This window comes from Monodon monoceros, unplaced genomic scaffold (assembly GCF_005190385.1).
Source record: "Monodon monoceros isolate NGI ecotype Baffin Bay Population unplaced genomic scaffold, NGI_Narwhal_1 Super_Scaffold_9, whole genome shotgun sequence".
In the NCBI taxonomy this organism is placed as follows: domain Eukaryota; kingdom Metazoa; phylum Chordata; class Mammalia; order Artiodactyla; family Monodontidae; genus Monodon; species Monodon monoceros.
In genome coordinates this window covers 55,897,772-55,910,824 of record NW_021703786.1, presented here as the reverse complement: position 1 = coordinate 55,910,824, position 13,053 = coordinate 55,897,772, and the positions used below count along the sequence as shown (strand labels likewise).

Genomic DNA, 13,053 nt, shown 5'->3' with positions numbered 1-13,053 from the left:
CCAGGCCCCCAGGCTCACAGTTCCATCTGCAGGCCCGCTTCAGGCAAGAAGGACTGAGTGTGATCATTTTTCCAAACTTTGCCAGGGCATGGAAGTCTTTCTCCTGAGAGAAGTTCACTCTTCATTACGTCAGGCTGGAAAGTGGCCCTCTGGTGCCTAGACTATAGGATGTAGAAGAACAGAAAATGTCTTCAGACGGCTCGCATCAGGGCTAGAGTCCAAATTAAATGTCTATTCAGTGAGTTGGGAGTCTGTTGGACGCTTCTGCCTCGTTCCAGTTTAAGTTTCATACAATTTTTTAAATCTGTAACTTAAATTGCTATTTGAACTGCTTCATTAGATTCCTGGCTTCCTTTGAAACAAAACAAACAAACACACAAAAACTTCAGATCAATTTGGGGTGGAGTGAAGACTGTCCTAACAGGTTTGGGTTGCTTCAGGCTTCTGTATGTGCCCCTTCTGATTTGGGGATTCTGGCTTCGCTCATCTGGGAGCAGGTCTACAAACTGAACCTGTTTAAAGAAAACAAGACAGGAAATTCGAGAGAATAAATCAATAGACAGTTACTGATTATAATTAACCGGTTGTTGAGCAAAGACATAGTTGGAAGCCTAAGTTCTTGGGAGTGGTGGTATTTTTTAGTATCATTATTTCAAACAAGTAGCCTTGTGTGCAATCATTCCTTTAATGGAGAAATGATTTCTTTACTGGAGAGGTTTGGCAGACAGAGAAGACCTGGGAATTGTCACGTTTTCAAGAGTCACCCAAATGATGACATGATGGCCGCGAGTTTGGACTGATCACAAGCCCAACAAAGCGTGAATCATCAGTGACCTCAAAGTGTCACGTCAACCGATCAATTGATCGATCAACCAACTAACGGCACATGATCTCAGAATCGATGGAGTCCGCTGCAGTTAGGCGAAAGGAATAAGCATTTCTGTGAGTAGCCTTCCCAGGGACTGAGCCAGCTGCTGCTTAAATGCTGTTTTTTCCTGTTATTTTGGGTGGAGAGAGGTCAGGGTTATCTTCCTCTCTCCAGCTGGGAGCTATTTTCGTAACAGTCTCAACCAGGAGCACACCTAGTGACCAAGGGTCCACAGAGGGTCTCTGGCTAGGTTCGTGGTGAGCTGGGAGGGAGGAAGGTAGGGCAGGCCCCGCCCACAGGTGTGATCTTCGTGGTAACGGTTCCCTCAGGTGAAGCTCAGCTCAGCCAGCGTGAGCCTGAGACGCAAGGAAGAACCTGGGACCTCCTCCTCCACAAGCTCAGAGATTTCAATTCGATTCTGAGACCTAAACTTGGCGCAGAGGCAAGAGGCCTCCAGAAAGCGCCTCCAGAAAGCTCCCTCGTGGGCTTCCCTGGTGGCGCAGTGGTTGAGAGTCCGCCTGCCGATGCAGGGGACACGGGTTCGTGCCCCGGTCCGGGAAGATCCCACATGCCGCGGAGCGGCTGGGCCCGTGGGCCGTGGCCGCTGGGCCTGCGCGTCCGGAGCCTGTGCTCCGCAACGGGAGGGGTCACAGCGGTGAGAGGCCGGCGTACCGCAAAAAAACAAAAACAGAAAGCTCCCCCGTTACAGACATGCAAAGAATTTACTTCTCCGGGGGTGTGGGCTGCCAGACCTGGTCCACCCACAGCCAGGGCAGACCCCGCGCTGCATAGAACAAGCTTCTTGGCATAGCTGGGAGGGGAGCAGGGCAACGCAGGAAGGGGAAACACGTGACGAACACGGGTTTTCCATTTATCGATGGTCTACTGTGTGCCGGGCACTTGCCCTCAAGGAATTTATCGTCTGAGCAGGGGAAACTGACAAGTAAACAGATGACCCTGAGAGGCGGATCTGAATTTTGCAGCGGAAGGAGAGCGATAGAGCAGCATATGCAAAGCCGGGGGGTCGGGTGGGACGGGGGAGTGCTGGAGGAGAGGCACAGTCCTGGGACTGCACGAAAGTCCAGGGGAGCCAAGGAAAGGGGAAAGTGTCCAAAATGACCACAGAGAGGCAGGCAGGTGCCAAAGGATGAAGGGCCAGGGCAGCAGGTTGAGGGCTGTATCATGGCTGAAGTCTTGCAAGGTCCTTCCTCTGCTCTCCAAGGGTCTAGGACCGTATTTCCCAAGCCAAGGGTTGATGCATCTACCTAATTGCTTTGAGATTCCTAGCACGTAGAATCATTTTGCGCATGCATCTGTGCATTCCTAAGGCTCATAGGCTGAGTGTGTTTGGGGCCACAAGGTCCCTGGGGACCATGAAACAGGTCAGTGGGAACGAGCCCAGCCTGAGGATGGGTGGAAAGGGGAGGGTGTCTTACTAATTCGATTTAACAGTCAATGAAACCTACGCCTACTGGGTTTGCAAGAATAAAGCAATAGTTGGCAAAAGCTTTGGACAGAGTCAAAAGATTGAATTTCTAACCTGTTTCTGCTGTAAACTAACCATATAACTTTGGAAAATGTATTTCACTTCTCTGGGCCTCAGTTTCCCCCTCTATAAGAGGGGAGGGGTGGGACATGGACAAATAATCCCTTTGGTGCATCCCAACTCTGATGGTCTATGAGTCTAAATTGAGAATGGGTGTCAGGTATCGAAGCAAATATTCCGTTTACTGCTCGGAGCCTCTGTTTCCCATCTGTATAACGGAGATAATGATACCTAGGTGTCAGGGTAATTATGAGGATTAAATGAGCCGAGGTGTGTACTTTCTATCTTTTCTTCTTTCCTTTTTTCTTCCTGTAAAACACTGATTCTAAATCTTGCTTGGATTAAAAATAAGGTGAAAACTATGAACTCTCTCCCCAGAAAAAAAAAATGCACGTGTCCCCATAGATGTACATAAAATTTTGCATACAATTTTAGGAGGGTTATGGACCCCAGAAGCCCATCTGTGATCCCCTAGGGATGCACCCCTGGTCTAGAAAGTGCTAAACATTCCCCCAGAAGAACTGCAGGAGGAGAGTACCACTAGAGCAACCAACATTTCCTCCCCTAAATGATATTCTGACTGTCATTTTTCAATTTACAGGCAGGAAAAAGGATAGATTGGGTTTGATCAATGTCAAGGTTTTTCTCCTATAATTTTTTAAACCTTTGGCACCTGCTGCAGCTTGTGTGCTAGCAAGTTCTCACAGAGGGCAAAATGAATGAACGAGCAGAAAATCAGTATGAACAGAGAACCTCTGGGATTACTTTATGCACGTGGTGATTACGAGGGCCGAGGAGACCTGCATACATAGAAAGCAACTGTAGCATTGCTCTACAAACATCCCTGTGGCCTGATTCTTCAGGAATGTGACCACTGCGTCCGCCGTATGCAGGAAACGCAGCGTATGGTCTCCGTATGCCGTTGAGCCCCTAGACACGCACCCCTGTCGACGTCTCATTTGTTTTTGAGCAAGACTGTAATAGTGCTTTTTGTTAAAAAAAAAAAAAAAAAGGGCTTCCCTGGTGGCGCAGTGGTTGAGAGTCCGCCTGCCGATGCAGGGGACACGGGTTCGTGCCCCGATCCGGGAAGATCCCACATGTCGCGGAGCGGCTGGGCCCGTGAGCCATGGCTGCTGAGCATGCGCATCCGGAGCCTGTGCTCCGTAACGGGAGAGGCCACAACAGTGAGAGGCCCGCGTACCGCAAAAAAAAAAACAAAACACCCCGTGATAATGGCCGTGAGTGATGCCTTGGCATGGGGAATTTGGATGTCTTGACTCCTTAAAGCTACTCTCCACACCACCTGCTTCTGAAGGCAGTGGCTCATTTGGCTAACTTAGCACCATCATGGGCTGTTTGTCTTTAGTGTAATTCAGACTTCGTGGCTTCTTTTCAAAAAGAATTCTATCTGAGTTATAATAAGTCCAAGAGAAAGTGATTGGAGGGCACCAAAGCATCCTCAATTCAACCTGCCTTACAGGGAGGAGGGACAAGAAACAGCTGGAAGACTTCCCAGCACCAGGTGGGGGTCTCCATCCGGGCTTCCTCACCCCATGAGCATTTTCTGCGTGGCTCATAAATCAAGAGGACACAATCTCAGGGAGCTCAGAGTCTAGGCAGGCAGAGGTAGGCAACAGACACGCACACAAGAACCTGAGCAGAGAGACGTAAAGCAGAGATGCATCTGGCATGCACACTCATTGGAGAAGAGGCACCAGGGCTGTCTGCCGGGCTGAGGCATTAGTAGGTTCCGGCTGAAGCCTTGAGAGGTGGGTGGAAGTTGCCAGGGAGGCAGGTCTGCAGAGGAGATACCTGAGCAAAGGCTTGGAGACAGAGGAGAATGTGAAGTGTCTGAGGAAGGACAGATGCTTGCTGGATAGAACTGGGCTGTCTCTCCACTGCCCTCCATTCACGGTGCCTTTCCACCCCAGGGGTCCAGCCGACTGAGAGTCCAAGGGCTGGTCCAGCTATGGAGGCTGGGACATGCTGAGGACAAAGCACAGCCTTTGGAGTTCAACAGCCCCATCCGAATCCCAGCTCCACCAACTGCGTTACCTTGGGCAAGTTCTAGAACTTGTCTGGGGCTCAGTTTTCTCCTGAAAAATGGGGATGACCATCTCTGCCCCCCTGGGGATGCTGCGAGGGTGGTGAGATAAACCATGGAAAGTGCTGGTGAGATGCCTGACACGTGGCAGTTCGGAGATGATGAAGTCCTATCCTACATGCCAACTCCATCAAGAGTGGCTGCCATTGAAGTGTCAGAAGGATTCCTGGCCACATAGAATAGAGGCTTGTGCTCAGTTTGCAATAGAGGTGTCCGGTGAGTGCTGGATCCCATCTGATTGGGCCAGTTTCCCGTAGTTTCCCACTCTAGCAAGCTTCAGGCCAGTGCTCAGAGTGAAAAAAGCCAGCCACATCCAGCTGAGGGTGTGGATCTCACAGGCAGAGCACAGGGACCTCAGCCCAAGAGAAGCACACTGCAGAGCCTCGCTCAGCTGCCAGGAGCCTCTGGCCCCCTCACCTGTACTTGGCAGATAGAGAAGGAGCAGCACCTTAGCAAGCTAATTATCCCCTGGGGCATTCACCCCACCCATAGCACAAAAGATAAAGTCCATTTGCAATTAGTCTCCTGGAGCCAAACTAGTCCAAGAATGAGGTGACTAGGACTTTTTTTTTCCTTTTCTTTTTTTAACATTTTTAATTGGAATATAGTTGATTTACAATGTTGTGTTGGTTTCAGGTGTACAGCAAAGTGAATCAGTTATACACATATCCACTTTTTGGGGGGGGATTCTTTACCCATATAAGTCATGACAGAGTATTGAGTAGAGTTCCCTGTGCTATACAGTGGGTCCTTATTAGTGGCCTGAACTTTAAAAAGTCCCAGAACTTCACTTAATTCTCCCCACTTCCTATAGAAATTTCTGCCACTTTATCCAAACCATCCCCATGCCTCTTCTGCTCTTTCTTCCCACACCTTCTCCTCTCCTCTTCCTCATTCTCAGTGACGAGGACATTGGTGCAGACCTCCCAAGGAAGCCCTGGTCACCAGGACAGGCAGGACGTGTGCCCACCAGGTGGGCTGGGACTTGGCGCCCCCAGAGCTCAGGGAAACCAGACAAGAGGTCAGTGTTTCTTAAGTCCCCCCGACTCTGTGCCACGCCCTGTACCAGGTGCCTCCCTGCTCTGTATTATGTAATTGATATCAATACGATATTGCAAGCTGGCCTGTATTAGCTCCTCTTGTCCATGAGGAATTTGCCCGTGAGAGGTGGAGTGACCTTCCCAAGGTCGGGCAGCCAGGATAAAGGAGAAACCCCATTAAGCCAGCTCTTCCCGAACTGTGCCAAACCCCCCACTGCTCCAAGATATGGCCAAGTGCGAGGTGAGTGGGACTTGGAGGAGAAGCAGCCAGAGCGGTCCCCCTGAGAGGGAGAGAGCTCAGGAGGGGCTGTGGTTCCATCCAGAGGGAAGCCTGGGGCCTGACAGCTGATATCCCGAAGGTATCGGGGCCCATTCCTTCACTAGTTCTACAAACATTAGCTGAGTGCCTACCATTCATTCAGGATGCATCGTTCATGCATCAATCATATATTCAAGAGGTTCATGTAGGAAACTGCCAGGTGTGGGCAACACAGGCACTGACACCCCCCCTCCCCAGGCCTCCAGGAATGGAGGCAAACCTCCCGTGGTAGGCTTTCTGGAGTCCAGCTGAACCCCAGCCCACGCGGTTAGTGAGGAAACCCTGAGACGCTTCTTGCTCCAACACGCCACCTGGACACACAGTGACAGCTGAGGACCACACTTATATATTAAACTTTATTAGTTGGCTTGTCTCCCCGGGCCTGGGTCAGGAACCAAACCACATCTCCCAAGCTGCTATGCATGGCCTGTCCATCCAGAGAGAATCCTACAATTCACAGCCATCCACCCAGTCGCTGAGGTCCTTGCCCTGGCAGTGATGCCTCCAGACCTCCCTGAGGATGGAAGATGGGGAAGAGGAGAGACCAAATCAGCTGCAGTCTTCAGTCTTTGCTCAGAGAAGAACAGGGCGGAGGCGTACGCTCTAAACCAGAAGTGAGGCGAGGAAAGGGGCTAGCAAGGGGAAGAGAGGCAAGTCAGCTGCGTTAACTAGCAAAGAACCCCCTAAAAGAAGTTAAAAAAAAAGGAGAGAGAATGGCCCTTAAAAAGTTACCTGTCTAGCCTCCGTATTTTACCGATGGAGATAACAGAGTAACTTGCTCAGGTTCACCCAGAAGTCAGTGGCAAAGACTGGGGTCCACAGCCCCAGTTCAATGCTCGCTTCCTACACCATGCTGTTTCTGCTGACACTGATGCCACGGTACATGTGTACCGCCCTTTACAGTGTACATAGCACTGCCACAGCCATCACCCATCTATCTGCCATGCCCCCCAGCAGCCCTATCAGGTAGATTGGGCAGATATCATGTTCCCTATGTTCCAAATGAAAAGCTGAGACTAAGATGCAGAATTACTTGCCCGAGGTCCACAGCTTGTAAATGACAGAAATGCACCTACACCCAATTCTCTTTGGCTACCAATCTGGATCTTTCAGTTGCCGGCAACTGTAGTTTATAGGCTCTTTTAGGACCATTACCTTGTTCCAGTGTCATGCTAGCATCTTGAGGAAGTTAAGCAAGACCCTGGGATCCTGGGGGTCCCAAGTTCCCAGGGGTTCCAAACTTGAATAACTAGGGTCCTCTATGATGTCAATGTCAGAGAGCCCAATGGCAAGGAGGGCCCCTAAAGGACCTTGATTGTTCATCTCTTCCATTAGACTGAAACGCCTGAGGGCAAAGAACTGGGTCTTGGCCACGCCTGAAGCCCAGCACCAAGCACAGAGCCTGGCACAGATGAGTTCTCAGGTGTGCATGTGGAGGGAATAAACAGCACCCTTCCTACATTCTAGAACCACTTCCTATTAGCCTCAGCCACCTCTCAGAGGTTATACATGCCACAAATTTACTCCCAGCGTACAAGAGAGTTGTTTTTTGATTTAACCCAAAAGAACCTGTTTCTTCCACCCCAGGGTAGTGCCCCCAAGGCCTCAAGCCCTTGGGTTCCTACCTGAGCCTGCATTCACCCTTCCTGATTTTATAGATGTGCATTCTATCCTGCTGAGCCTGCCTCATTCCAGATTCAGCTCCTGGGGCTTCAACTGTTCTCAAATCAACACGTCTCCAAAGCTGTGGCCATTTTTTTTTTTTTTTTTGGCGGTACGCGGGCTTCTCACTGTTGTGGCCTCTCCTGTTGCGAAGCACAGGCTCCGGACGTGCAGGCTCTGGACGCGCAGGCTCAGCGGCCATGGCTCACGGGCCCAGCCGCTCCGCGGCATGTGGGATCTTCCTGGACCGGGGCACGAACCCGTATCCCCTGCATCGGCAGGCGGACTCTCAACCACTGCGCCACCAGGGAAGCCCAAGCTGTGGCCATTGTCAAGGCCCACCTTGGACCTTCTCTACGTTCATGGTCCTTTTCACCTCCTCCTCTCACTCACTGGCCATGTATCACGTGTCCCTGTTCCTTCTCCACAGCCCCTCACCCCTCACCCTTCTCCTGTCCATCACCTATACAACTGTCTGAGTCCACACCCTCTGTCTCTCATTTAGACTCCCACAGAGGCTTCCCAACTAGCCCCCCTGGCTCTAGTCCGTCTGGCTTCCTTCTGCTCATGGACTGACATTTGATACTTTCCTAATTACCCCACCAGCCTCATCACTATCGCATCTGCCCTGAGTTACTCTGGCCACCTGGAGGGGTTTTACCTTCCCCACATCCTGTCCCCTGCTACTATCCAGATAGGGGAGTAAAGGGAGGTTGGAGACTCTCTGTAGAGAAGCTCTCATCAGAAGAGTCTGGGAAGCTGTAGGCCTGCTGCTTCAGGGGCTCCAAAGATATAGCCCAGTGCCCCATCGGATGCTCATCCAACTCCCTTGCCTATGAGGATGGCTCCAAAGGCCATCGTGTGGGAAGGAGGTGAGTAAAGGGAAAGCTTTTAGGGTGCGGCTCCAGAGCACCCACCCACGCTTCAAGCAGGGAACTTCTTTGATCTGTTGTACTAGACAAAGATGCCACAGTTAAGAAACAAACAAAGTTCCTAGACCCTGGTCTAATGAACTTATAGGCAGGCATCCCGACACAGGCAGATCTTGGAGGAGCCAGGCTTGGCTCCGTGACCTCCAGTGACTTGCTTATCCTCCCTAAAATTCAGTGCGTTTTCTGTAAATACATCAGTGGTAGTGAGCTCCGCCACTGAAAGCGGCCGTGTGGATTAGATTGTGAGGCCATGGAATGGCGCCTGGGATAAGGAGGACACTCAGAGAAGGTTAGTTCCCTACTGTGGTCCTGGCCACATCTCCTTGCAGGGGGCTCCAACCTACATTACTTACCAGGTGCCCAGACCCTGGGGATCCTGAACTATCTTCATGGCACAGATAACAGTATCCTTGAGGTTAGGATTCAACAAGTCTGGGGAGGGAGGCAGAGAAACACGATGAGGGAGCAGGGGTTGGAGCTGGATAGCCAGAGTCTGTCTCCATCTCTCTGTCTTTCTCACACATGTACACACCCTCCTCCATCCTAAATTCAACCCTGTCCCTCGACCGCCCTGCAAGCACAGGGCTTACCCGATCACTTCCCCCCATCAGAAGCCATCCCCCCTCCCTTCCCACAGTGTCCCATCTGGGACCCCAAGTCAGATGCACAGAGGATCCATCCACATCACTTGCCCCATCCCGCCCTCCTTGGTAGACCCAGCAGGCAGCGGGGCTCTCCACTCAAACAGAAGGCAGGAGGAACACGCAAGGCTGGGGAAGAAGCAATGGGCAGTGCAGAGCCCGGCCCCCGGCCAGCCCCAGGCCCAGGCCCAGCCTACCGGAGCAGTACATCTGGCACGTGTTTGGGACATGGGGGTTGAGATTTTTGCACCACTTCCGGCTGTTGATCTGGAAGATGCCGCTGTTGGTACTTCCATCGGCTTCATGGTCCACGGCAGCTGTGTTGAAGCCACTTGCGAAGTAAGCAAGACAGACCCCTGCACAGGGCGGAGACACAGGCCTGCGGGTCGGATGACGGAGGCCAACCCAGACCAGAGGGCTCATGGGGCAGACTCCACACGTCACCTCCTCCGAGCCTCAACTCCTGTTTCCAGGCAGTCAGGGCAGACGCCCTCCCACCTCCTTGACAAATGAATCCGTCGAAGCTCGGGGGGGCAAAGTGACTTACTCAAGGTCACACAGAGCCACCATATAGCAAGAGTTGGGACCCGACCTCAGGAGTCCTGACTCCTAGGCTAGCAATCTTCCCACGGCCTCACTGTCCGCACATAGTAGGACCCAAGAAATGCTGTGGGGTGAACGAACAAGAGCTCGCTCTTTAGAGACATGATTAGGAAGGCACAGGGGGAACCTAGAGAGAGGGCTAGAACTAGAGAAGAAATGAGTCCGGGTGTGGCTGTACTTCATAGCTTCTCGAGACTGCCACCAGCTTGAAAAGTTTGGTATTTACTGCTTTGCTCAGCTCGCCCTAAACTTCACTGGAAATGTCTGATCCTCGTGGCCACAATTCAGATTAGGGTAGGACACCATTCTTTTCCTGTGGCTCCCGGCTTTACCAGCGGGGGAGAAAATGAAGAGGTCGTTCTGCTGTGGCTGCCTGTCGTCTGCCTGCTGCGTATTCACCCCAGTGCCAGGGGTTCTCTACCTCTCAGCTCATGGGATCCTCGTTTGACAAAGGAGAACAGAGGCTCCCAAGGCCACAGCCCTTGAGGGAGGAAGAGGGAGGAAGGGAGTGCAGTCCTCACAGTCCGCCAGGCTGTATCCCCGGAATCCATCCAGGCCGAAATCCTGCAGCACTCTGGCCAGCTCACAGCGACTGTAGACCTCGGCCTGGCCGGAGCTGAGCAGGCAGCTGAGCAGAGACGCCAAGGCCAGCAACGTGATCCCAGGCAGGCGCGGCCATCTCCTGGGAGCCCAGCTCCCACCTTCCATGCGGGCGGCAGGGTTGGAGACCCCGCCGCCCTGGCTCCAAGCTGGGCTTTGACAGGCAGCTCACAGAAGGGTACCCCTGGAAGAAGGGAAACAGGGCCTGAGTGTACCTGGGAAGTGTGGAGAAGGCTCCAACACTGCCAACCTGCTCCGTTGCAGCCCTGATGGGGCATCAGCCGTACCACCAAGAGCCAGAAGAGGGTTCCCCGAGGCCAGCCTCTTTCCCCTGCAATCCTGCTTTGTACCCCCCTGTCCCGGCAGCTGAGAGAAGAGGAGGGGAACCGGGGAGAGGACAAACACATTCTGAGCTCCATACTACTTGCCAGGCATCACGGAATCCTGAATCCCAGGACTTCACAACTCAGAAGGGACAAAGTTTGGACTGAGGCCAAAGTTTATGTGACTCCAAAGTCCCACCGGGGTTTGGCCACAAGCAGATGCTCCCGGAGGGGACAGCCAAGCAGTGGCATCTGTGTAAATCAATCCCTCAGCCCAGATGCCACGAAGCTCTCTTCTAGCACTGAGCCTCCCCCTCCTGGCCTGCACTGAAGCCCGGTCTCCCCCAGGACACTGCCACCCTGCAGCCTCTCAGGTGGAGGATGCTCTCTCTCCCACACACAGGCCGCCCAGGGCGATGCTGAAACTCTCCTCCACGCCCGCTCCCCCATCTAAACCACCACCCTGTTAAAGCCTGGCCTCCCTCGAGGCTCAGCTCGCCCGGTTCGGTTTGCCCTCCACGCCTCTCATCACTGGCTCTGCAGGCCTGTCCCCAACATCATGAAGGACATTTGCACCTGGGTATGACACTGGCCTCCACTCTGTCTCAGAATAGAGGAGTGTCTCTATTCCGCTTCTATCTCTCCCCAGCCACCTGTGAACTACCTCTCCATGTCTCTCACGACCTCGGCCCCCAACCTTCATAGATTCCAAAAATGAAACACAACCTTGGGAGTGGCTGTCCCTACAATTGGGTGGCCCCGAGCCCAGGGATGACAAGACAAGGGTATGCTTTGCAGTAAGCCTCGTCTCAGCGGGAAGCCCGCCCCTACGCATAACGTCTCTGATGTGGACACTTTCCCAGCACCATCTTCTTCCTCTATAACGTGAGGAAATTAATAACACCTGCCTCATCGGATTGTTGAAAGAATGAATGAGAAAAGAAAGGCACAGAGAGAACGGGGCTCTTTGCACTAGAACTCAGCTGGTCATTATTTCTATTAGGAAGTGACGCTGGCAACGGCACTGATGCTCGTCTTGGTCGGGTTTCTCTCTCCCTTTCCCTCAGGGGGTATTCATGACCCTCATTACTGTCCTTGAGTCCCCTCACCTCCTGCCTCACTGAGAAAAACAAGGTGCTCACAGGTGAGACTTCCTTCCTCTTTCTGCTTTTATCCCCTCCCATTCACAAGTGCATCAGTAGCCTCACCTACCCTCACAGAGGAGGTGCCTCTACACTGATGGGGGCCCATCTTTCCTCCAAGCTCTGTGTTTCATCCTTTCGCATCTCTCCACCGTGTTCTACCAGCCACTTCTCCTCTCTCAGCGTCACCAGCCCCTCCTCTCCACCAACCCCTCCTTCCTCTGCAGGTACAGACATGCTTAGATCTCCAGCTTCTAAAATAACCTTCCCCGGACTCTTTATCTATACTGACCTGTCCCTCTCCCTCTCTTTCTCATTTCAACTTCTAGGGGAAAATCTACGATTTTCTCACCTCCCATTTGTTTCTCAACCCAGTGGAATTTAGCGTCACCACCACGACCACTCGCCTGACACTGTTCTACACAATCCGATGGACCCTCGTCAGCTCCTGTCTCGCGGGAGCCCTCAGCAGCCTTGCACACCGCTGCCACTCCACCCGGTTGAAACTCTCGCCTCTCTCCGCTTCCATGACGCTCCCCTCTAGCAGGTTCCTCGGATTCCCTTCTGTGGAATCCACTTCCGCCCAGGCCTTAAGTGCCGATATGCTTCCCAGGCATTTCTCCCTTGAGCCCTCCTCTCTCCCACTTCAGGAAACCCTCCGGGCAGCCTGCAAGATGCCCAAGCATGTCTGTGCCTACTGCCCCCTGCAGGGTGATGGCTCATATGACATCTTCCCCGGAGCAGCAGACCTCATAGGTAACTGCCTCCTGGGAACCTCCGCTTGGATAAGACACGGTGAACTCAAACGAAGCACGTCCAAAACAGAACGAACCTTCCCACTATTTTAGTGCTCTTTTGTATGTCTTCCCTTTCTTGGTTTCACACATTCTTGGTTTTAAACTCATCATGTTCTATTGTTTAAACCTATTTCTCCAAATTGGATAAACATTTTTATCCAGATATAAATGTCATTCTTCACTCCTCTCCATCACAACATCTTTCACTCATCCCCAAGCCATCAATCCCAATGCGCTGTCGAGTCCACCTTCCCTCCAAGGGCAGCATCTCTTCCTCAGTTCGGACCACCCTCCTGCTGTGCTGATGGTCTCCTGGCATCCAGTCCTGACCTTCTCCCCAACTATTCTCCCCACATTCACCAGCATGAAGGTTTTACACAAAAAGCCTGGCGTGTGACGTCCTTTGATGGCTTCCTTCCTCACCCCTCCTAAGCATGGTCCTCGTGACCCAGCCTTGCTGACCTCTCCCCCGCGAC

At 52.5% G+C, this 13,053-nt stretch overlaps 1 protein-coding gene across 1 annotated transcript; it reads right to left on the bottom strand.

Moving 5' to 3' along the window:
• Positions 1-6,287: 6,287 nt before the first annotated feature.
• On the bottom strand, positions 6,288-10,460 carry SPACA3 (sperm acrosome associated 3). Its single transcript, XM_029212790.1, has 4 exons — positions 10,237-10,460; positions 9,310-9,468; positions 8,825-8,903; positions 6,288-6,391 (listed from the first exon to the last, which is right to left on the bottom strand). Exons 1-4 carry the CDS (start codon positions 10,421-10,423, stop codon positions 6,325-6,327), a joined length of 492 nt encoding a protein of 163 aa, XP_029068623.1. The 5' UTR covers positions 10,424-10,460; the 3' UTR covers positions 6,288-6,324.
• Positions 10,461-13,053: the final 2,593 nt, after the last annotated feature.

Coding starts and splice junctions, on each gene's coding strand:
- SPACA3 (XM_029212790.1), bottom strand. CDS start 10,423: ATGGAAGGTGGGAGCTGGGCTCCCAGGAGATGGCCGCGCCTGCCTGGG. Junction 9,469..10,236: donor GGGATACAGCCTGGCGGACT/GTGAGGACTGCA, acceptor CGCCCTGTGCAG/GGGTCTGTCTTGCTTACTTC. Junction 6,392..8,824: donor CCCCAGGGTCTGGGCACCTG/GTAAGTAATGTA, acceptor TTCCATCCTCAG/GGAGGTCTGGAGGCATCACT.